Source organism: Bufo bufo, chromosome 1, assembly GCF_905171765.1.
Source record: "Bufo bufo chromosome 1, aBufBuf1.1, whole genome shotgun sequence".
Classification (NCBI taxonomy): domain Eukaryota; kingdom Metazoa; phylum Chordata; class Amphibia; order Anura; family Bufonidae; genus Bufo; species Bufo bufo.
In genome coordinates this window covers 549,381,045-549,403,910 of record NC_053389.1, presented here as the reverse complement: position 1 = coordinate 549,403,910, position 22,866 = coordinate 549,381,045, and the positions used below count along the sequence as shown (strand labels likewise).

At 49.9% G+C, this 22,866-nt stretch overlaps 1 protein-coding gene across 1 annotated transcript in view; it reads right to left on the bottom strand.

The window, feature by feature from the left end:
* The window catches only part of PSMC2 (proteasome 26S subunit, ATPase 2), a 37,267-nt gene extending 15,093 nt beyond the window's left edge, over positions 1-22,174 (bottom strand). Inside the window, 9 exon segments of the mRNA XM_040412529.1 lie at positions 3,498-3,514; positions 3,517-3,555; positions 3,558-3,591; positions 3,879-3,951; positions 8,832-8,963; positions 17,984-18,083; positions 18,163-18,244; positions 19,851-19,888; positions 22,004-22,174. Of these exon segments, the coding sequence (XP_040268463.1) occupies positions 3,498-3,514; positions 3,517-3,555; positions 3,558-3,591; positions 3,879-3,951; positions 8,832-8,963; positions 17,984-18,083; positions 18,163-18,244; positions 19,851-19,888; positions 22,004-22,073 (585 nt within the window). The 5' untranslated portion in view covers positions 22,074-22,174.
* Positions 22,175-22,866: the final 692 nt, after the last annotated feature.

The following is a 22,866-nucleotide window of genomic DNA, read 5'->3' as shown; positions in this document are numbered from 1 at the left end:
AGGATAAAGCGTATCCATACGCTTGGTGGCCGAAAATTTTTGATTAGGTCGATCCCAAGCTTTTGATAGGACCGCAGTGAATTCCTCGTGAATAGGGAACACGGCGGACTCCTGTTTCTTGGGTGGAAAAAGGGAGAACTCCCGACTAGTGGAGGGAGGAGAATCCCCTTGTATATTAAAAGTGTCACGGACAGCTGCCACCAACTCGGTTTACCATGGTGGAAAGCTTAGGCAGGGGTTCCCGCTCCGTGACTTCGTCCGATCCGGACAATTCCCCATCGGATTTGCGCTCCCTGCGAGGGGAGAGTCAACCGGGCATGCCTCAAGGCGAGGGGAGAAGCGGAGTCATCCGAGGAGGAATGCTGCCGCTCACGCTGCCTTTTAGAAGTCAGACGCCCTCTGTGAGAGTCGCTGAGAGGGGATGGAGTGGTGGATGCCACTGGAGTAGTAGCCGCCATGCGCTCCATGAAGGACATGGCTGCCTTGGCAACTAAGGCCAGATCAGCTGCCGCATTAGACATGGCGGAGGCCCAGGCGGGTACCGCTGGATCCGCAGGGGCAGAGGGAGGACCGGGCTGAGCAAGAGAAGGAGGCTGATCCTGTCCGGGAGCAGGGCATGAGTCACAGGAACCAGTGACAGAAAAAGGCCTAAGGCATATTTTACATGACTCCAGTGGAGCCTGAGAGGAAGCCTTGGAAGGCTTAGGGGCCCAGGTTAGGCATGATGGTATTCCAAAAAAGATTTCCTACCAGGTTGCTGCAATTCCTACCACCCAGGCAACAGCAGAAGTCTCCGGTCACCGAGAACTGAGGAGCTGCACGGCCGCAATCCAGCAGAGTCTCCGGCGTAGGGAGAGACAGAGCTGGACGCCGAGGCTCCGCCCCCTTGGACGCGTCATTGCGGCGCGAAATAAGCGCGCGAAATAAGCGCGCGCGCGCGCGCACTTCAAATACACCCCTTCGCCAGAAACGGCGCAGCGGGGGTTAATATCGGGAGGAGCAGGCCGGCGGGAGCTGCAGAGAGCGCAGCGGCCATAAGATAAAATACACTCCTTCAGTGCCAAGATTGCCGCCGGTGCGGCCATAGTCTGAGCTGCAGGCAGGTATCAGTGGAATCACCAGCCCTCCCCAGAAGGGCCCCCTCCCAACGGGAAAAAATGCCCCCAGCCGGTCCTTCTCTAGCTCACCTCAGGTCACAGAGCGCCAGACAGACGACATGAAGGGGTGGGGGGAGGGGGGGGAAAGGAGGGAGATTGAAGCAGGCAATACTTATCTGCACAGCATGCTCCCTCGATGTCCAGACCAGCAGGGATTCACCTCTTCAGACTTCTGACTCCAATCAAGGAGAGCAGTGCTCTGGTGGAGGGTAGGCAGCAGGTGTCCCAGCAGCTGGTGGGGTGCCAGAGCTAACATGTCGAGCCTGGATCCACTTTTCTTCTGTGGGGGAATGGGAGGTAGCCAGGAACCTTCAGAAGACCGTGGCAGACCCTCCACAGGGGCCAGGAAAGCGCAATGCTGACCTGCGTCCCCATCTGAAACCAGAAAAAAATAACAAACAGGAGAAGAATAAATGTCAACCTCCTTGAACGGACACTAAGCAAAGACTGAAGTTCTCCTGGAGGTGCCTGGGGGTATAGCCCGAGGAGGAGGAGCTTCTTTTTTTGCATAGTGTCCCTCCTAGTAATATCTCTAAGCTATACCCATGGTCTGTGTCCCCCAATGGAATGAACGAGAAAATATCCTTCATTTCATATATGTAATCAAAAACTGCACTTGAAACAAGCAAAGTAAATGAAAATGAAACGGGTTACTGTCATGCAAGCATGAAAATAATAAAGTATTTGATCAAAGCCCTGTAAATCAGCTTTCCCTACATGTACATGAGCCTATATGAAAGTAAGGCTGTCAATAAGCAGTTGGAGGGGACTGGACTGTGTATAGGCAGGATTTACAATGCATTTATGTAAAATACAGCAGCAAATGCTATAAAACTATAGATAATGATTAATATTCGTCTCACAAGTTGCCCTCAGATAGGGACGCAAGAGTCACCTGGCAGTCACAGGTGTTTTAGATCTAACCACACATGGAACCAAACAGATTTGTAATAATTATATTGGGATAATGGCCATTACAGGTGCATAAAGGACACGAAATGGCATTGATTTGAATAATGTTCTCCCTGTAAACTGCTGAATATATATTTTTGAAAAAGTAAATAAAATGTGTAAAAATGCAGATCTTTCCAAAATGACCACTCTTTTAAAGCTGGCCATAAACCATAAGGTGCAGAGAATCATGCTGGACATCCACTAGTTAAGGGTGCTTTAACACAGCAGATCTTTTGCGATAAATTTCAGCAACTCACAATCAGTTCCATTCTCCTGAATGAGCGTGCAGAAATCCATGTCGCCAAAATAATCCCATTCAAATGAATGGAGCTCATTTTCAGTCGCAGAAAATTTTTGCATTAAAATCTGCCATCTGTGAGGGTACCCTAAAAGGCAGGGTAAACAGACTAGGCCATCCACTTATATGGCCAAGTCTATTGGCATCTGCATCTCTAGCCCCTTCAGACACATGCATACATCCTCTTAACCTCTTGGGGTTTGCCTCATCTTAGACATTGGCGACATATCGTTAGCATATGCCACCACTGTCAGATAGCTGCGGGTCACAGAGCTATCTCCAGAACAGGACCCCCAAAGGGATCGGAGAGTGGCCTCTGTCCACTCAGCTATTTTTGGAACTCCCAGAGAAATAAACAGAGAGCCTGCTGCACATGCACGGTGCAGTCTCCTTTACTTTCGGGGGCCCATTCTGGAGATAAGTGCGGGTCTCAGACGTGGGACTCCCTAGCGATTCACTTTTCTTCTCCACATTCCAAAAGCCATACTTTATTTTTTTGTCACTGTTTTCCCGAATGTTTTAGGTTTTACACTGTTCCCCTTGAGGCATAAATAACTGTTACCTTTGTTCTGAAAGTTCTCATAATTACAGCAATACCACTAACTATATGCTTTACTACTTTTACACAATTATATACTAGTTTTTAATTTTGTGTTTGTCTTTCGAGAGGCGGGATTAACAAAAACAGCAATTCTAGCATTTGTTTTTCGCTTTTTTTTTTTTTTACGGCTTAACGTACAGTGTAAATAATATGATCATTTTACAAATGTGGCACCTTTATGGACACCTACAGAAGCATTTATGACCTCCCACTCTAAATGCATAGGTATTAATATGGAGTTGGTCCCCCTACAAAACTTTGGAGTGTCTCTGTGCCAATGTTTGCCCATTCATCCAGAAAAGCCTTACTGCCGTTCCATTTAACACTATAGGACTGCCAACAGAAAGCCAAGCAGTTGTACTCTGCTACCTCATATGCATGTTTGCCTTCTGCATTCTGACCCTCACCGATCATAAACTTAGTTGTTGTAATCAGACAAGCCCTTTAAGAAAACAGCAACATAACACATTACTATAGAGGTACTTACATGAAGCAATGGAGTTCAACAACTTCTCGTAATTTTTCTATCTGTTCTTTGCAACCTCAACATCACTATATGTAACATCTGGTTTCTCTTCCACCTATATAGGAAAACACTGCATTATGATAAACTGCAAAAAAAAAAAAATAGTCCAAGGCTCTGTTCACACCTGCATTAATTAATTTATTTTAGGTTTCTTTTCCTTTTTAATGATCAGAATGGCAGAGCATTATTAGTAAATGTGAAGAGAAACATCAAAAACCAACAACATAGATTTGTCAGACAGATCATAATGAAGAGTTATGAATTCTATAAAACTAGAAGCCATAATCTCAGTGTGAACAGAGCCTAATAGTTGTATCTTACTTAATAAATGAAAACAATTACCTGCATCATGGTCACAGTGGGATCGATTTTTGGAGGCAATGGGATATGGATCTGGTACTTGTTTCTGTCCACACTGTACATAAGAACACATTTCATGACAGTTTTGTGTCAGTTTGCCAATATAGACCTGCTCAATTAAAGGGGTTGTCCGGGATCAAACATTTTTTTTTAAAACTGCTTACTCACTGTTAGTAGCCAAATCTATCTTCCTAAGATGTTTTTAGGTAGCTTTTGCACTGCTGCATGGCTCCTACAGTCCCCAGCAGACTGTGTACATACATGTGTTTATGTGCCATCACTTCCTGCTGCAGTGCATTGTGGCTCCCAGTGCAGCTCAGCAGCTCCTGGTTTCTACAGTGTTAGGGCTCTTTCACACCTGCGTTCTTTTCTTCCGGCATAGAGTTCCGTCGTCGGGGCTCTATGCCGGAAGAATCCTGATCAGGATTATCCTAATGCATTCTGAATGGAGAGAAATCCGTTCAGGATGCATCAGGATGTCTTCAGTTCCGGAACGGAACGTTTTTTGGCCGGAGAAAATACCGCAGCATGCTGCGCTTTTTGCTCCGGCCAAAAATCCGGAACACTTGCCGCAAGGCCGGATCCGGAATTAATGCCCATTGAAAGGCATTGATCCGGATCCGGCCTTAAGCTAAACGTCGTTTCGGCGCATTGCCGGAGCCGACAATTAGCTTTTTCAGAGTGGTTACCATGGCTGCCGGGACGCTAAAGTCCTGGCAGCCATGGTAAAGTGTAGCGGGGAGCGGGGGAGCAGCATACTTACCATCCGTGCGGCTCCCGGGCGCTCCAGAGTGACGTCAGGGCGCCCCAAGCGCATGGATCATGTGATCACATGGATCACGTCATCCATGCGCATGGGGCGCTCTGACGTCATTCTGGAGCGCCCCGGGAGCCGCACGGACTGTAAGTATAACTGCATCCCCCGCTCCTACTATGGCAACCAGGACTTTAATAGCGTCCTGGGTGCCATAGTAACACTGAACGCATTTGGAAGACGGGTTCCGTCTTCAAATGCTTTCAGTACACTTGCGTTTTTCCGGATCCGGCGTGTAATTCCGGCAAGTGGAGTACACGCCGGATCCGGACAACGCAAGTGTGAAAGAGGCCTAAGATCACCTCCCTGCACCCCGCCCCCTCCCCCTCATACATATTCAGCCTCCTCCATAGATCCGCCCCCCTCTTACATATTCCTCCCCATAATCTCCTCCCCCCTCTGTCTCTTGCACATGACATGTGCTCAGTGTTTGCAGACAGTGAACGAACACACAGGGAGCAGCTCCATCTTTCCACAATGGTATTTTTAGTTTTATGTGTACATTCATCATTACAATAACCAATTATTAGTAATATATCTTAGCATTGCTAATGTTTTACAATTTCCCTAGTTTTGCTCTGCTACACAGTAAGGCTATTTTCACACTCACGTTTGGTGTGGATCCATCATGGATGGTTCCGCACTGATAATACAAATTGCTGCATCCGCTCAGAATGGATCAGTTTGTATTATCTTTACCTTAGCCAATATGGATCCATCTTGAACACCATTAAAAGCCAATGGGAGATGGATCCATTTTCTATTGTGCCAGATTGTGTCATAAAAAACAGATCTGTCCCCATTGACTTGAGCGATTGGCAGCTGTAGACATCTCTGTTGATCCCATGTTCATATGTGCCCGCATTGCTGAGAAAAGTGATGTGAGGAAGGCCTAACATTGTGTGTCAGGACGGATCCGTCTGGCTCAGTTTGGTTATGCGGACACCAAAACACAGCCAGCAGCGTTTTGTTGTCTGCCTCTAATGTGAAATGGAGGCAGAACGGAGCCAAACTGATGCATTCTGAGCAGATCAATTCAGAATGCATTAGGGCAAAACTGATCTGTTTTGGAGACCTCTTGTGAGATCTAAATCTCCTGTCTGAAAGAAGTCTTAGGCTACTTTCACACTAGCGTTCGGAGCGGGTCCGTCTGATGTCTGCTCAGACGGATCCGCTCCTATAATGCAGACGTTTGCATCCGTTCAGAACGGATCCGTCTGCATTATAACTTAGAAAAATTTCTAAGTGTGAAAGTAGCCTGAACGGATCCGTCCAGACTTTACATTGAAAGTCAATGGGGGACGGATCCGTTTGAAGATTGAGCCATATTGTGTCATCTTCAAACGGATCCGTCCCCATTGACTTCCATTGTAAGTCTGGACGGATCCGCTCGCCTCCGCACGGCCAGGCGGACACCCGAACGCTGCAAGCAGCGTTCAGGTGTCCACTTGCTGAGCGGAGGCTGAACGACGCCAGACTGATGCATTCTGAGCGGATCCGCCTCCACTGAGAATGCATTAGGGCCGGACGGCTGCGTTCGGGGCCGCTTGTGAGCCCCTTCAAACGGAGCGCACGAGCGGACACCTGAACGCAGGTGTGAAAGTAGCCTTATTGAGGATCGCATTGGTGGATCCGCAATATATGTGCACCGTTCCATTTGCATTATGATTCACCGATGCAGACCCAATCCGCAAATCATGAGATTTGGAATGGGGCACTACGGAGTGTTTCCTGGGGTTCCATTCGATTCCTCTGCACAGAAAAAGGATAGAACTTGCTCTATCTTTTTGATGAACGGATGAATCTTGGACCCATTCAAGTGAATGGGTCCATGATCTGTATGTGGCTGGCCCACGGTCGGTGCACGTGCATTGTGGACCTCAATTTGCGGTCAACAGCACGGGCACGTGAATAAGCCCTTTTGCGGCAGTTAAAAAACACGAATGCTGCCTGTGTGCTGTCATAAATTTGTCTAAAAAAACAGTCCATCAGGGCTCATGTACAAATAATAAACATTGGTGGCGCCCCCCCTCAATATAATAAACATTGGTGGCTTAGTGCGCCCCCCCCCCCTCAATATAATAAACATTGGTGGCGCAGTGCGCCCCCCCAACAACCCAGTATGATAAACATTGGTGGCTCAGTGCACCCCCCCTCAATATAATAAACATTGGTGGCGCAGTGCACCCCCCCTCAATATAATAAACATTGGTGGCGCAGTGCGCCCCCCCTCAATATAATAAACATTGGTGGCGCAGTGCGCCCCCCTCAATAGAATAAACATTGGTGGCGCAGTGCGCCCCCCCTCAATAGAATAAACATTGGTGGCGCAGTGCGCCCCCCTCAATAGAATAAACATTGGTGGCGCAGTGCGCCCCCCCCTCAATAGAATAAACATTGGTGGCGCAGTGCGCCCCCCCCTCAATAGAATAAACATTGGTGGCGCAGTGCGCCCCCCCCCCCTCAATAGAATAAACATTGGTGGCGCAGTGCGCCCCCCCTCAATAGAATAAACATTGGTGGCGCAGTGTGCCCCCCCTCAATAGAATAAACATTGGTGGCGCAGTGCGCCCCCCCTCAATAGAATAAACATTGGTGGCTCAGTGCGCCCCCCCTCAATAGAATAAAGATTGGTGGCGCAGTGCGCCCCCCCTCAATAGAATAAACATTGGTGGCGCAGTGCGCCCCCCCTCAATAGAATAAACATTGGTGGTGCAGTGCGCAGTGCCAATGAGGGTTAAAAAATAAAATAATTCACTCACCTCCTCCAATTGATCGTCTCCTAGTCTTTCTCTAGAACCTGTGGTGACATCACTGTGCTCATCACATGATCCACCACCGTGGTAATGGACCATGTGATGAGGTCAATGACGTCACCACAGGTCCTGAAGAAAAAAACAGGAGATCGGCAGCTACGCGATCAACTGGAGGAGGTGAGTTAATTTTTTTTTAACCCTCATTGGCACTTCCCACTGTGCCACCAACGTTTATTATACTGGGGGGGGGGGCGCACTGTGCCACCAACGTTTATTACACTGGGGGGGGGGCGCACTGTGCCACCAACGTTTATTATACTGGGGGGGGGGCGCACTGTGCCACCAACGTTTATTATACTGGGGGGGGGGGGGCGCACTGTGCCACCAACGTTTATTACACTGGGGGGGGGGGCGCACTGTGCCACCGTTTATTACACTGGGGGGGGGGGGGGGGGGCGCACTGTGCCACCAACGTTTATTATACTGGGGGGGGCGCACTGTGCCACCAATGTTTCTTATACAAATACAGGAGGCGGGTGCCGGAATCAAATAGCCGGCACCCGACCTCTATGACAGGGAGCTGCGATCAGCTACAATTAACCCCTCAGGTACCGCACCTGAAGGGTTAACTCAACTGCAGCTGATCGCAGCTCCCTGTCACAGAGGTCGGGTGCCGGCTATTTGATTCCGGCACCCGCCTCCTGTATTTGTATTACAGGTCATTTTTCTTCATTGGTGGCGCAGTGGTCACTTCTTATTGGCAGCGGCGAGGGCAGCAGCACAGGGGGAGAGAGAGACTTAGGTCCATAGCAACCAGGACGCCTTTGTTAGGCGTCCGGTTGCCATGGCAACGATCGCGCCGTTGCAATAGCAGCAGCAGGGGCACGATGGTAGAGAGAGGGAGCTCCCTCCTTCTCAACCACATAGATCTGGATGCCGCGGGTGTTAGCTGTTACAGTTACAGCTAACGCTCTCTGCTGATGGCAGCGGCTCCGTTCCTGAGCCGCTGCCATCAATATCGGCAACGGACTGGAGGGGCGGAGCTTAGCCAGGAGAGTTACTGCCCCTCCTAGACTTTTGAATAATTAATGAGGCTGTCAGTGACGTCACCGGGCTCCCGGAGCAGCGGAAGAGGAAGCTTTCCTCCTCTGCAAGGGACCCGGTACGTCACTGACTGAAAGAAATCTGTTACTTCCTGCCATAAAGGTTTTTGGTAAAAAGGGTACTTTAGAAACATGCTGAAAAGGTAGGACATGGGTGTATGTAAAGTGTGTGCATGTGCAATTTTATTAAACAATGGTCCCTAATCCCGGACAACCCCTTTAATAAAAAAAAAAAAAAAAAAAAAAAAAAGAACACCCTTACCCAACTCTCATGCCTTCCTCTATGTCTGTAGGCGCAACCTGGTCACTGAGGTCTACCACAAACTTTGCAAACTGTTTTACATTAATTATATATTTCGGGTCCTCTGAATCAGCATTTATTATCTTTGTACATCTGAAAAAAGAAAAAGAAGCAATTAACAGATGTAGTTGTTTCAAGGACAAGGATAACCACTGTAATATACAGAGAGGTCACAATTATGATAGAAGGCATCATTACATCAAATATATGTGAAGAGCAGCACCACAGACACTCGCTTAAGTCTGCCATAATGAACAGCTTCCTGGGCTGCATTTAGTGCTATCTTGAAAGTCTCAGTTATTGAACATGTTTTCAGCTTTAGACTTAAGCGAGTGTCTGTGGTGCTGCTCTTCACATATATTTGATGACGTAATGATGCCTTCTATCATAAATGTGACCTCTCTGTATATTACAGCGGTTATCCTTGTTAACAAAGGGCAAGGAAAACGTATAATGTTAAAAACTATAAGTAGCCATAAGTAACTGAGGAAATGGCGATCTATTTATCTCAGTGTGTGAGTAAACCATCCAAAATATACAGGTTACAAACAAGATTTCTGGGCAATATCCATCTACCGCTCCATGAGGTGAGGCTTGTACAGACACAAACAAACTACAGAACATTTAGCGAAGGTAGAAAGTGTAAGGGTGTCTTCACACGCAGCAGGTTTTGTTACAGAAAATTTCTGCGGATGAAAATCAGTTCCATTAGTCTGAATAGGGCTTGCAGAAATCAATTTTCAGTAGCAGGTTTTCTACAACAAAATCTGCCATTTTTGATTGCGAGTACGGAGAAGTGGGGGAAGGGTGTGTGTGTGACCACTAAGGAAGTAGGGGGGGGGGGGGGGGGGGAGGTCTGAGTGACCACTAAGGAGACGTGGTGAAGTGTAATTTCTGTGAGACTACTGGAGACATGGTGTTTATGCGACTACTGGAGATGTGATGAACAGTGGTGTCTGTGCGACTACTGGAAAAATGAAGTCTCTGTGTGACTACTAGGGAAGTGTAGGATGGTGTCTGTGTGCGACTACTAGAAAAGTGAAGGATGGTGTCTGTGTGCGACTACTAGAAAAGGAGACTTTTGTATTACTTACCAGTAAAGTCTCTTTCTCGCTCTTCCTTGGGGGACACAGGAAACCATGGGTATAGCTCTGCTCCCTAGGAGGCGTGACACTAAGTGAAAGCTGTAAGCCCCTCCTCCATCAGCTATACCCTTCAGCCTGGAGAAGAGACTGCCAGTTGCGTGTCCAAGTAGTGAAAGATAACCACCAACCGGAAAAAGAACTGTCGAGCCCCAACGGGGGCAACCAAGCCGGAAACCAAAACTGTAACCCAAATGAAGGGCGGGTGCTGTGTCCCCCAAGGAAGAGCGAGAAAGAGACTTTACTGGTAAGTAATACAAAAGTCTCCTTTTCTCGCCCATATTCCTTGGGGGACACAGGAAACCATGGGACGTTCCAGAGCAGTCCCAGAAGGGAGGGACCAGAACAAACTCAACCAACACCAGAGGCATCAATCAACTGCCGCCTGCAACACCAGACGGCCTAAAGCAGCGTCAGCCGACGCATGAGTATGCACCCTGTAGAACTTAGTGAAGGTGTGCAAGGAGGACCAAGTGGCCGCCTTGCAAATCTGCTCCGTAGAAGCCCGATTCCTCTGAGCCCAGGAAGCCCCGACCGCTCTAGTGGAGTGAGCGGTAACACCAAGGGGCGGAACCTTGCCCTTGGCGAGATAAGCCTCAGTAACAGCCATCTTGACAAAACGGGCGATAGTAACTTTGGATGCCGCCATCCCTCTGCGCGACCCCTCCGGGACCACAAAGAGCGAGTCAGTATGCCTGAAAGAGCTGGTTACTTCCAGGTAAATCTTGAGCGCCCTGACAACGTCCAGGCGATGAAGCTTCCTCTCCCGCGGGTGGGAAGGGGAAGGACACAAAGAGGGGAGAACGATGTCCTCGTTCAGATGAAAGGCGGAGACCACCTTAGGAAGGAAGGAAGGGACCGGACGAAGAACCACCTTGTCCTGGTGGAACACTAGGAAAGGTTTCAGACAGGAGAGTGCAGCCAATTCGGACACCCTCCGAAGAGAGGTGACGGCTACAAGGAAAATAACCTTGCAGGACAGAAGTCGCAAGGAAACCGTCCGCAGAGGCTCGAAAGGGGAAGCCTGGAGCGCTGAGAGAACCAGGTTCAGGTCCCAGGGCGGTACCGGAGGGCGGTACGGGGGAACCGCGTGAGCCACGCCCTGAAGGAAGGTCTTGACAGGACCAAGGGGGGCCAGTGGGCGCTGAAACAAAATGGACAGCGCAGACACCTGACCCTTCAAAGAACTAAGGCCCAGACCTTGGGCCAGTCCGCTCTGCAGGAAGGACAAAACGGTGGGGAGAGAAAAGCGGAGCGGAGGAATCCCCAGATCGGCACAGAACCCCAAAAAGGTCCTCCAGGTCCTATAATAGATCCTAGAAGAGGACGGCTTACGGGCGCGGATCATGGTGCGGACGACGTCCGCAGAAAAACCCCTACGTGTCAGGACGGTGGTCTCAACAACCACGCCGTCAAACGTAGGGACCCTAAACGCGGGTGGAAGATCGGTCCCTGAGAGAGAAGATCTTCCCTGGCGGGCAGCGGCCAGGGCGCGTCTGCCAGGAGCAGCATGAGGTCGGCATACCAAGACCGGCGGGGCCAGTCCGGAGCGACCAGAATCACCGAGACGCCTTCCGCCGCGATCTTCCGAAGGACCTTGGGCAGGAGAGGGATGGGAGGGAATATGTATGGGCGCGCGAAGCCTCGCCAAGGAAGAACGAGGGCGTCGGCTCCGCAAGCTCCCGGATCCCTGGCCCTGGACAGATAGGCGGGGACCTTGTGATTGAATTTTGAGGCCATGAGGTCCACGTCCGGTATGCCCCAACGAAGGCAAATGGCCTCGAATACCTCCGGGTGAAGAGACCACTCGCCGGGGTCGACGGTGGTGCGACTGAGGAAGTCCGCCGCCCAATTGTCCACCCCTGGAATAAAAATTGCAGATAGGGCCGGGACGTGGGCTTCCGCCCAGCGGAGAATGCTGGTGACCTCCCGCATTGCTGCAGCGCTGCGAGTGCCCCCCTGGTGGTTTATGTACGCCACAGCTGTGGCGTTGTCCGATTGTACACGAACTGGATGACCCTTCAGCAGATGAGTCCAGTGTCGTAGAGACAGAAGGGCCGCTCTCAGCTCCAGGACATTGATCGAGAGTTTGGACTCCGATGGAGACCAAATGCCCTGGACGGATCGGGGAGGAAACACGCCTCCCCAGCCCAAGAGACTGTCATCGGTTGTAACCACCAACCAGTTGAGTGGCAGAAAGGACCTGCCCAGAAGAGGGGACTGTAACCACCAGCGGAGAGATGACCGCACCGGAGGCGATAGATGGAAGGGATGATCCAGAGACTCCGGCGATTTGTCCCAGGAGGAGAGGATCGCCCGTTGGAGAGGGCGGGAGTGAAACTGCGCAAATGGGATCGCCTCGAAGCAGGCAACCATCTGCCCCAAGACCCGCATGCAGAAGCGGAAGGACGGTCGACGGTGGAGAAGGAGACCCCGAACCGCCCCACGGAGGACCAGACGTTTTTCCGAGGGAAGACGTACCTCCGCCGCTCCTGTGTCTAAAAGCATTCCCAGGAAGACTAGTTGTCTGGAGGGGGGAAGGGAGGACTTGGGGAAGTTGATGACCCAACCGAACCTCGCCAGAGTCTCTAGAGTGAGACCCACGCTGGCAACCGCTTGAAAAAGGGACGGAGCCTTGATGAGGATATCGTCCAAGTACGGTAGCAGAAAAACACCCCTGGAACGGAGTAAGGCCAAAACCGGGGCCAGGACCTTGGTGAACACCCGGGGGGCTGTTGCCAGCCCAAAGGGAAGGGCGACAAATTGGAAGTGGAGGTCCCCCATGGCGAATCGGAGGAAGCGATGGTGACACCGGGCTACCGGAACATGGAGGTAGGCATCCTGTATATCGATGGAAGACATGAAATCTCCCTGCTCCAGGGAAGCCACCGCGGAACGGAGGGACTCCATCCGAAACCGTCGAAGGAGGAGAAAACGGTTGAGCTTTTTGAGGTCCAAAATGGGCCGCACCGAACCTCCCTTCTTGGGAACTACAAAGAGGTTCGAGTAGAACCCTTGGAACCTTTCCTCTAGAGGAACGGGGGTAATCACCCCCCTGTCCAGTAAGGCTTGAACGGCCGCGGAGAACGCAGCCGCGCTTTTCGGGTCCCGCGGCGGGCGGGAGCGAAAGAACCGATCTGGAGGGAAGGATGCAAATTCGATTTTGTATCCGGAGGACACAATTTCGAGGGCCCAGGCGTCGGAGACGTGAGCCATCCAGACGTCCCTGAAAAGGAGGAGCCGGCCCCCCACCCGGGTGGGTGGGGGCGCGCCTTCAGGCAGAGGACTGCTTTGCTGCGGGTGTGCGGGCAGCCTGCGGCTTGCGCCAGGAGGGCTGCGCCCGAAAAAAACGGCTTCCTACGCTTATCCTGGGGAGGAGCCGAAGCGGCAGCTGTGGTGGGAGCCCCAGAGGCCCTGCGGGAGGACCGAAAACGAGACGCACCAGGGCGTCCGCGGGGGGCGCCCCTGGCTTGGGGTTGAGGAACATGGGTGCTTTTACCACCCGTGGCCTCCGAAATAAGTTCGTCTAGGCGGACCCCGAAAAGGCGGGAACCCGCAAACGGTAGCCCCGCCAAGGAACGTTTGGAGGCAGCATCCGCTTTCCAAACCTTCAGCCAGAGCTCCCTCCTGACGGAAACCGCCAGGGCGGAGGAGCGTGCAATAAGGGCTCCCGCATCAAGGGAGGCCTCACAAACAAAATTCCCGGCCCGAATAATAAGCTGGCCAAGGAACGTAGGTCCTGGATGGGACGTCCGAGTCCAACTCCTGTTCCAGCTGCGCACCCCAAGCAGAGATTGCTTTCCCTGCCCAAGCAGAGGCAAAAACCGGTCCTGAGAGCAGAACCGGAGGCAGCAAAAATGCCCTTGGAAAGGGTCTCCATGCGACGGTCCTCCGCTGACTGAAGAGAGGACCCGTCGGGAACAGGGATGGCCGTGTTCTTTGACAGCCGGGCCACAGGGGGGTCCACCTTGGGTGGGAAAGACCATGTGGCCACGACATCGGCTGGAAAAGGATAACAAATGTCCAGCTTCTTGGGGTTGACAAAACGGGCGTCCGGGCGAGCCAAGCCTTAGACACCACAGAGGAGAAATCAGAGTGGATTGGAAAGACTTTTGAGGCCTGCCTGGTCTGATAAAGGAGACGCTAGCTGCGTCAGAGCTAGGGGGGTCATCCTGCACCTTAAAGGTGTCACGAATATCAGAGATGAGTTGACCATTCGCTGAGGCTAGCTTGGACGGCAGGGGCCGAGTCCATTTCCAAATCTGAAACCGCCAATTCACCTTCAGAGAGCGAATCCTTTGGAGAGGAGAGGCCCGTCTGGGTGCGCACGCGTGGCGGGGGAGAGTGAGGCCTCAGAGGAGGAGGCTCGCTCTACTCTAATACGCTTCTGAGAGTGCCTAGCTCGGGAGGGGTCACTAAGAGAGAGTGAACCCGCTGCAGCGGCAGAAGCAGTGGACCCGGAGGGCGCGACAGTCAGAGAGGCGTCCTGCGGGGTAGGTGGCCTGTCTATTAGGCGGCCCACGACATGAGTGAGGCTTTCCACGGCCTGGGACAGGGATCTAGCCCAGTCAGGCGGGTCAGAGGAAGCAGGGAGCGACACAGCGGGCAACTGAGGCTGCGGTGGAGCTCGGCATGCAGTACAGTGCGGATCAGACTGCCCCCGGGGAAAGGGTTCCCTACAAGCAGTACAGGCATGGTACCAAGGCTTGGCGGCTGCAGAAGGGTCTGACATGGTGGAAAAGAGATGTTGCACTTAAAGTGGGAGACCCCAAAGAAAAGTGGTGGCACGGAGGGGGTTAACAGTCCTACCAGACCCGGATGATGCAAGCGGCAGCGGTAAGGGGAACAGACTGAGGAGGCTGTGGAGGAGAGGCAGCAGCACGGAGATGAATGGCTTCAGGATCGCACGGCAGAGAGGATTCCACGCAGCACTGAGAAGTGGAGCCCGATGAAACCGGAAGTAGCGGAGCGCATGTAGGAAGCTCCGCCCCCCCTCTGCCGCGCTGAAGAAGAAGCAGAGCCGCGCGCGCGCGGCAAAATGATTTTAACCCCCAAGGTGATGTAGCAGTGGCCATGTAGCAGTGGCCATGTAGCAGTGGCCATGGGGGATGTAGCAGCGGCCATGGGGGATGTAGCAGCGGTGGGAGGGAGGAAGGGGAGGCTGGAGCAGCCACTCTCACCATACGCTGTCTTCGCCTCAGTCCATCCAGCGGGGGTCGCCCCTTCAGCTCCTGGCACCGCAGTGGCAGGAAGCCGGGGGAGGGACTTGGCGTGCGGGCGACCCTGAGCTGGCGGGACGCAGGGGAGCGAGGCTGCCCTGGTCCACCTTGTCTTCTGTGGGGGAGGCGGCAGTGCGGAATTACCGGCACTGGCGCAACTCAACCCCGGGAGAAACAGAGGGGTCTAATGCGCCTCTGTTGTCCCTGTAGGTAGAAAAAAAAAAATCGAATTAAAAACAACAAATAACGCAAAAAATAAAAAATTCATAGGAAAACAACCCTGCATAAGCAGGGGGTGTCTTGCCTCCTTGGACACTAAGCAAAAACTGGCAGTCTCTTCTCCAGGCTGAAGGGTATAGCTGATGGAGGAGGGGCTTACAGCTTTCACTTAGTGTCACGCCTCCTAGGGAGCAGAGCTATACCCATGGTTTCCTGTGTCCCCCAAGGAATATGGGCGAGAAAAGTGAAGGATGGTGTCTGTGTGCGACTACTAGAGAAGTGAAGGATGGTGTCTGTGTGCGACTACTAGAGAAGTGAAGGCTGGTGTCTGTGTGCGACTACTAGAGAAGTGAAGGCTGGTGTCTGTGTGCGACTACTAGAGAAGTGAAGGCTGGTGTCTGTGTGCGACTACTAGAGAAGTGAAGGCTGGTGTCTGTGTGCGACTACTAGAGAAGTGAAGGCTGGTGTCTGTGTGCGACTACTAGAGAAGTGAAGGCTGGTGTCTGTGTGCAACTACTAGAGAGTGAAGGCTGGTGTTGTGTGCGACTACTAGAGAAGTGAAGGCTGGTGTATGTGTGCGACTACTAGAGAAGTGAAGGCTGGTGTCTGTGTGCGACTACTAGAGAAGTGAAGGCTGGTGTCTGTGTGCGACTACTAGAGAAGTGAAGGGCTGGTGTCTGTGTGCGCCTACTAGAGAAGTGAAGGATGGTGTCTGTGTTGCGACTACAAGAGAAGATGAAGTGATGGTGTCTGTGTGCAACTACTAGAAAAGTGAAGGATGGTGTCTGAGTGCGACTACTAGGGAAGTGAAGGCTGGGGTCTGTGTGCGACTACTAGAGTAAGAGAAGGATGGTGTCCTGTGTGCAACTACTAGAGAAGTGAAGGATGGTGTCTGTGTGCAACTACTAGAAAAGTGAAGGATGGTGTCTGTGTGCAACTACTAGAAAAGTGAAGGATGGTGTCTGTGTGCAACTACTAGAAAAGTGAAGGATGGTGTCTGTGTGCAACTACTAGGGAAGTGAAGGATGGTGTCTGTGTGCGACTACTAGAGAAGTGAAGGATGGTGTCTGTGTGCAACTACTAGAAAAGTGAAGGATGGTGTCTGTGTGCAACTACTAGAAAAGTGAAGGATGGTGTCTGTGTGCAACTACTAGAAAAGTGAAGGATGGTGTCTGTGTGCAACTACTAGAGAAGTGAAGGATGGTGTCTGTGTGCAACTACTAGAGAAGTGAAGGATGGTGTCTGTGTGCAACTACTAGAAAAGTGAAGGATGGTGTCTGTGTGCAACTACTAGAAAAGTGAAGGATGGTGTCTGTGTGCGACTACTAGAAAAGTGAAGGCTGGGGTCTGTGTGCGACTACTAGAGAAGTGAAGGATGGTGTCTGTGTGCGACTACTAGAGAAGTGAAGGATGGTGTCTGTGTGCGACTACTAGAAAAGTGAAGGATGGTGTCTGTGTGCGACTACTAGAAAAGTGAAGGATGGTGTCTGTGTGCGACTACTAGAGAAGTGAAGGATGGTGTCTGTGTGCGACTACTAGAGAAGTGAAGGATGGTGTCTGTGTGCGACTACTAGAGAAGTGAAGGATGGTGTCTGTGTGCGACTACTAGAGAAGTGAAGGATGGTGTCTGTGTGCGACTACTAGAGAAGTGAAGGATGGTGTCTGTGTGCGACTACTAGAGAAGTGAAGGATGGTGTCTGTGTGCGACTACTAGAGAAGTGAAGGATGGTGTCTGTGTGCGACTACTAGAGAAGTGAAGGATGGTGTCTGTGGTGCGACTACTAGAGAAGTGAAGGATGGTGTCTGTGTGCGACTACTAGAGAAGTGAAGGATGGTGTCTGTGTGCGACTACTAGAAAAGTGAAGGATGGTGTCTGTGTGCGACTACTAGAGAAGTGAAGGATGGTGTCTGTGTGCGACTACTAGAGAAGTGAAGGATGGTGTCTGTGTGCGACTACTAGAGAAGTGAAGGATGGTGTCTGTGTGCGACTACTAGGGAAGTGAAGGCTGGGGTCTGTGTGCGACTACTAGAGAAGTGAAGGATGGTGTCTGTGTGCGACTACTAGGGAAGTGAAGGCTGGGGTCTGTGTGCGACTACTAGAGAAGTGAAGGATGGTGTGTGTGTGCGACTACTAGAGAAGTGAAGGCTGGTGTCTGTGTGCGACTACTAGAGAAGTGAAGGATGGTGTCTGTGTGCGACTACTAGCGAAGTAAAGGGTCGTGCCAGTGTATTTACTGGGGAAGTACATGCTGGCACTGTGCATTCACATGTGATGTAATGGTCCAGTGGACAATATATACTGTAACTGCTGCAGTCTTATTGCAAATCCACATACAAGTATGTATTGTATGCCCTCTGTGGCACCATTACTGCCCCCTGTAAACATGCTTTACTGTTATAGGGGGTGACAGTGATGTGTAAAGGTTGGATTAGCAGATACCCAGGGATAGTATGGGCTTCGCCAAATAGCTATTTGTCCAGGCTTGTCCTACGCTCATTGTTACCTGCACCTCCATAACTACAGACTGCTTACCTGGCCACCTGAAGAGGTTGCTCACTCTGAAGGGTCTGTTTATCTGCAGCCAAATCCCACAGAGCAGGAGGAGCAAGCCCTGTGTCGGACTCCTTAATACCTATTGTGAATGGACATGAGTTAAATCGGTTGAGCATTTTTCCCCCCAAATTACTTCAGATGAAACCCATGTGGCATACCTGTGAGCTCATTTATTTTCTTAAGAAGTTGCTGTATGTCATCTTCCACTTGCTTAATTTGCCGGGAATATGTGCTTTGCCCCTGTAACAACAGAAGGCTTGTGACTCTGCCATTCATATGTCACCAAAAATATTATCTACCAGTTGCAATCAGATAGTAACATCTCCTTTTTTCTATTCCGTTTTTATTTTCTGATTGTAGATTTTTTATTCTATTTTCTGAACATGATTATGGGGGCTGCCATCTTACCTGAGCTGTTCTTAAAGGGGTTATCCAACCCCTATAATGACCCCCCAATGCCCGGGCCCCTTGTATGGATTATACTTACCTGCTCCAGGACACCAACGTCGCTCCGGATCCCCTGAACGGCCTCAGCTGCATCTCCCAGTCGAGCGGATCAAAAGATCCGGCAACAGGGGGGGGAGCAGCCAATAGCCAGGCCGCGATGGGATGAGCCTTCCTAGCATCACCTGCAATGCATTGGGGGGGGGGGTCGGGTCATTATAAGGGGTGGGATAACCCCTCTAACAGCATTTACAAAGCATTAAAAAACAGTGGAGAGTTAGAAGCATCATACTTACCTGCGCTGTCTGTGACCGGCCGGGAGCTCCTCCTACTGGTAAGTGACAGATCATTAAGCAATGCGCCGCACAGACCTGTCACTTACCAGTAGGAGGAGCTCCCGGCCGGTCACAGACATCGCAGCTCGCAGGTAAGTATGATGCTTCTAACTCTCCGCTGCCACCAATGATCGGGGGTTTGGGTTAGGTGTTATGTAGATTTGTATTATTTTCCCTTATAACATGGTTATAAGGGAAAATAATAGCATTCTTAATGCAGAATTCATAGTACAATAGGGCTGAATGGGTTAAAAAAATAATTTGTTTTTTAACTCACCTTAATCCACTTGTTTGCACAGCCCGGCTTCTCTTCTGTGAGGAAAAGGACCTGTGGTGACGTCACTGCACTCATCACATGATCCATCACCATGGTTATGGATCATGTGATGAGCGCAGTGACGTCACCACAGGTCCTTTTCCTCAAAGATGAAGACAGAAGAGAAGCCGGGCTGCGCGAACAAGTGGATTAAGGTGAGTTAAAGTATTTTATTTATTTTTTTAACCCCTCCATCACTATTTTACTAAGCATTCTGTATTAAGAATGCTATTATTTTCCCTTATAACCATGTTATAAGGGAAAATAATAAAGATCGGGTCCCCATCCCGATCGTCACCTAGCAACCATGCGTGAAAAATCGCACCGCATCCGCACTTGCTTGCAGATGCTTGCGATTTTCACGCAGCCCCATTCACTTCTATGGGGCCTGCGTTGCGTGAAAAACGCACAAAATAGAGCATGTTGCGATTTTCACGCAATGCACAAGTGATGCGTGAAAAATCACTCCTTATGTGCACAGCCCCATAGAAGTGAATGGGTCCGGATTCAGTGCGGGTGCAATGCGTTTACCTCACGCATTGCACCCGCGCGGAAAACTCGCCCGTGTGAAAGGAGCCTTAGGCACGTAACAATACATTTCCTGGCAGACAAAAGTAAGCTGCTTCCCGGAGACCCAAATACCAGAATTTGGACCCAAAGTTAAAGGTGTTGTTTCTCAGGAGCAACTGCTGAGTAACCATACTATCTACAGCCGTCATGTACACCTACATATACAGCAGGTACCACTTACATAGGTCTTCAGCAGAGCAATATCCCCTTCATCCAGAGCTGGAATAAAAGAAACAAAGCCATTACTATCTCCTCAGAAACGTGACAACACACCAGACAATGGGCCACACAATAGAACGCAAAGAGAATGGGGTTTTAACCCTTTCAGCCCCTGTGGATCTCAGTTTTTGTGTTTCTGTTTTTACTCCCTGCCTTAACAGGTCCATAACCTTTTTATTTTTCTATTCACATAACTGTATGAAGGCTTTTTTTTTTTCTTTTTGCCAGTCAAGTTGTACTTTCACGTGACACCGCTTAATATTGCATACGATGTAGTGGAAAGCTGGGAAAAAACACGATTCCACCAGTTTTATGGGTTCTGTTTTGCGACGTTCCCTATGCAGTAAAATTGACCTGTTAAATTCATTCACCAGGTCAGTATGAATAAAACAATACCACACTTATATAGTTTTTCTTATGTTTTAATACTGGAAAAAAAAGAAGAAAAAAAAATATTTTTCTTTTAATCACCATATTTGGACCCCTATAACTGTTTATAGTTTTTGTCACTGGCGCTGTGTTAGGGCTCAATTTTTGCGGGATGATCTGTAGTTTCTATTGATACCATCTTGGAATGTTTGGGACTTTAGGATCACTTTTTCTTCTATTTTTTTGGACGGTGAAGCAATGAAAAAAAAATGGCGAATAGGTCATTTATTTTCTTTCCCGTTACAGCTTTCACCACACAGGATAAATACATTTATAATTTAATAGTTCGGGAATTTTGAGAAGTTCAGTCATTTTGCCTATGACGTTTATTTTTTTATCATTTTTATTTTATTATTAGTTACATTTTTAGATTAACGTTTAGATAACTTTGGGGGTCACCTAAAATAAATTAGGAGTATTTCAGGCACAGATTGCGGTGCAACGGTTAGTCTAAAATTGTGGGTCGTGGCTGGGATTTACCATTTTCTACGCCTGTTTTAGGCATAATGTTCTAAATGTAAGAAATCTAGGAAGTTGTCTCACATTTAGAAGAGGTGGATGTGCCAACCAATGGCAATTCATTAATATAAAATGTAATGGGGCTGACATCCCCACCCCCTTTTCAGGAGAGTGGCGAGGCCAGATGAAAAAAACTGTACTTGCTCAACAATTTTTGTGCAAGTACCGTTGAAAAAGTCGCAAATCTGCAACTTGAGACTTTTTCACGCCCCAATAGTGGTGTATTTTAATGATAAATGTGGCCCTGTATATCAATCTGCTCCTCCTGCTCTATAACATGCTGCCTGCAGATTACCAGGCTTCATGGTGACAGGTCCTCTTAAGTGTACTTTCACACTAGCGTTTTTCTTTTCCGGTATTGAGTTCCGTCCTAGGGGCTCAAATCCGGAAAATAACTGATCAGTTTTATCCCCATGCATTCTGAATAGAGAGTAATCCGTTCAGGATGTCTTCAGTTCAGTCACTGTCAGGCATTTTGGACGGAGGAAATACCGCAGTATGCTGCAGTATTATCTCCATCCAAAATTCCGGATCAGTTGCCGGAATGCCGGTCTCAGCATTAATTTACATTGAAATGTATTAGTGCCGGATCCGTCCTTCCGGTCTGTGCATTTGTGAGACGGATCCGCATCCAGATCCGTCTACAAATGCTGTCCGTTTGCATGCAGATTGCCGGATCTGGCAGGAAGTTCCAGTGACTGAACTGCTTGCTGGATCACTCTGCCGTAAGTGTGAAGTAGCCTTAAAGGGGTTTTCTGAAAGCGGTTTGTTCAAGGACTGTAGGTGACATACAGGTTACACACATGACTGCTGCAGCCAAGCACTGTCCTCAGCGGTATATGATGGCTGCAGCAGTCACATCATATACCCTGCACATCACTGCTGCAGTTGGTGAGCAGAACTGAACCCTCAGTGCAGCATTCTGTGGCATAGCAAGGACAGCCCCTGAGGTAAGCGGTCTCTTTGCTGGTGAAGATGCGGATACATCCAGCAGATTTATGGTTGCTACGGGTAACGGCTCAACAGTTCTTATGTACATGTGGTTAGGAGGAGGGTCAGCAGGTATACACATGCCCGAGGGTATGGAGGACTGGAACATCACACTGACTCTACTCAGTACACTGGATGCCGGACCTCCGGGACACAATCCCCCCGGTGCGGCCTCACCTCGTATAGGTTTATCCTCTTTCTCCTCCTCCTTTGTCTTGCGTTGGTCAGCTCCCAAGTAGTCCGGCATTGTGACAGGACAGCTACCACAGCGGCACGGACAGATAAAAAGACCCAGCAGCAATTACACAGCAAACTAGAGACAACTTCCGTGCGCAACCGGAACCGGAAACTGCGTCACGCCAGTGAGTGCTGACAGCCTCTAGCGACCGAGTGCAGCGAACACTAGGGGGAGCGAGTTTGTGGCTGTGCAGGGCAGCGCCATGGTGGTGGCCCAGAAAATCATTCACCCTGGGTACAGAAAACATCCCTGGGGTGTTCCTGGAACCTTGTATCTGTCTAGTAACCCTTTCATGCACATGCTCTTTTAGTCTTGGTGACCAAATCGTCTTTTACAGCCATGTTGTTATTGTTCCAAAGCATCTAATGTGAGAAGTAATCAACTAGGCAATAAAAACCCCAGAGGTTTTGTATCTACAGTATCTATGAAGATTTCTCCATGTACCAGACTACAAACTGATCAGCAGTCGTATTGCCGTCTGTCCGTCCCTTATTTCCGGTTAAGGCTACTTTCACACTAGTGTTTTGGCTTTCCGTTTGGGAGATCCATTCACGGATCTCACAAGCGGTCCAAAACGAATCAGTTCGGCCCTAATGCATACTGAATGGAAAAAAATCTGCTTAGAATGCATCAGTTTGCCTCCGATCAGTCTCCATTCCGCTGCTTGCATCGTTTTGGTGTCCGTCTGACGAAACTGAGCCAAACTGATCCGTCCTGACACACAATGTAAGTCCATGGGGACAGATCCGTTTTCTATGACACAATATGGCACAATAGAAAACGGATCCGTCCCCCATTGACT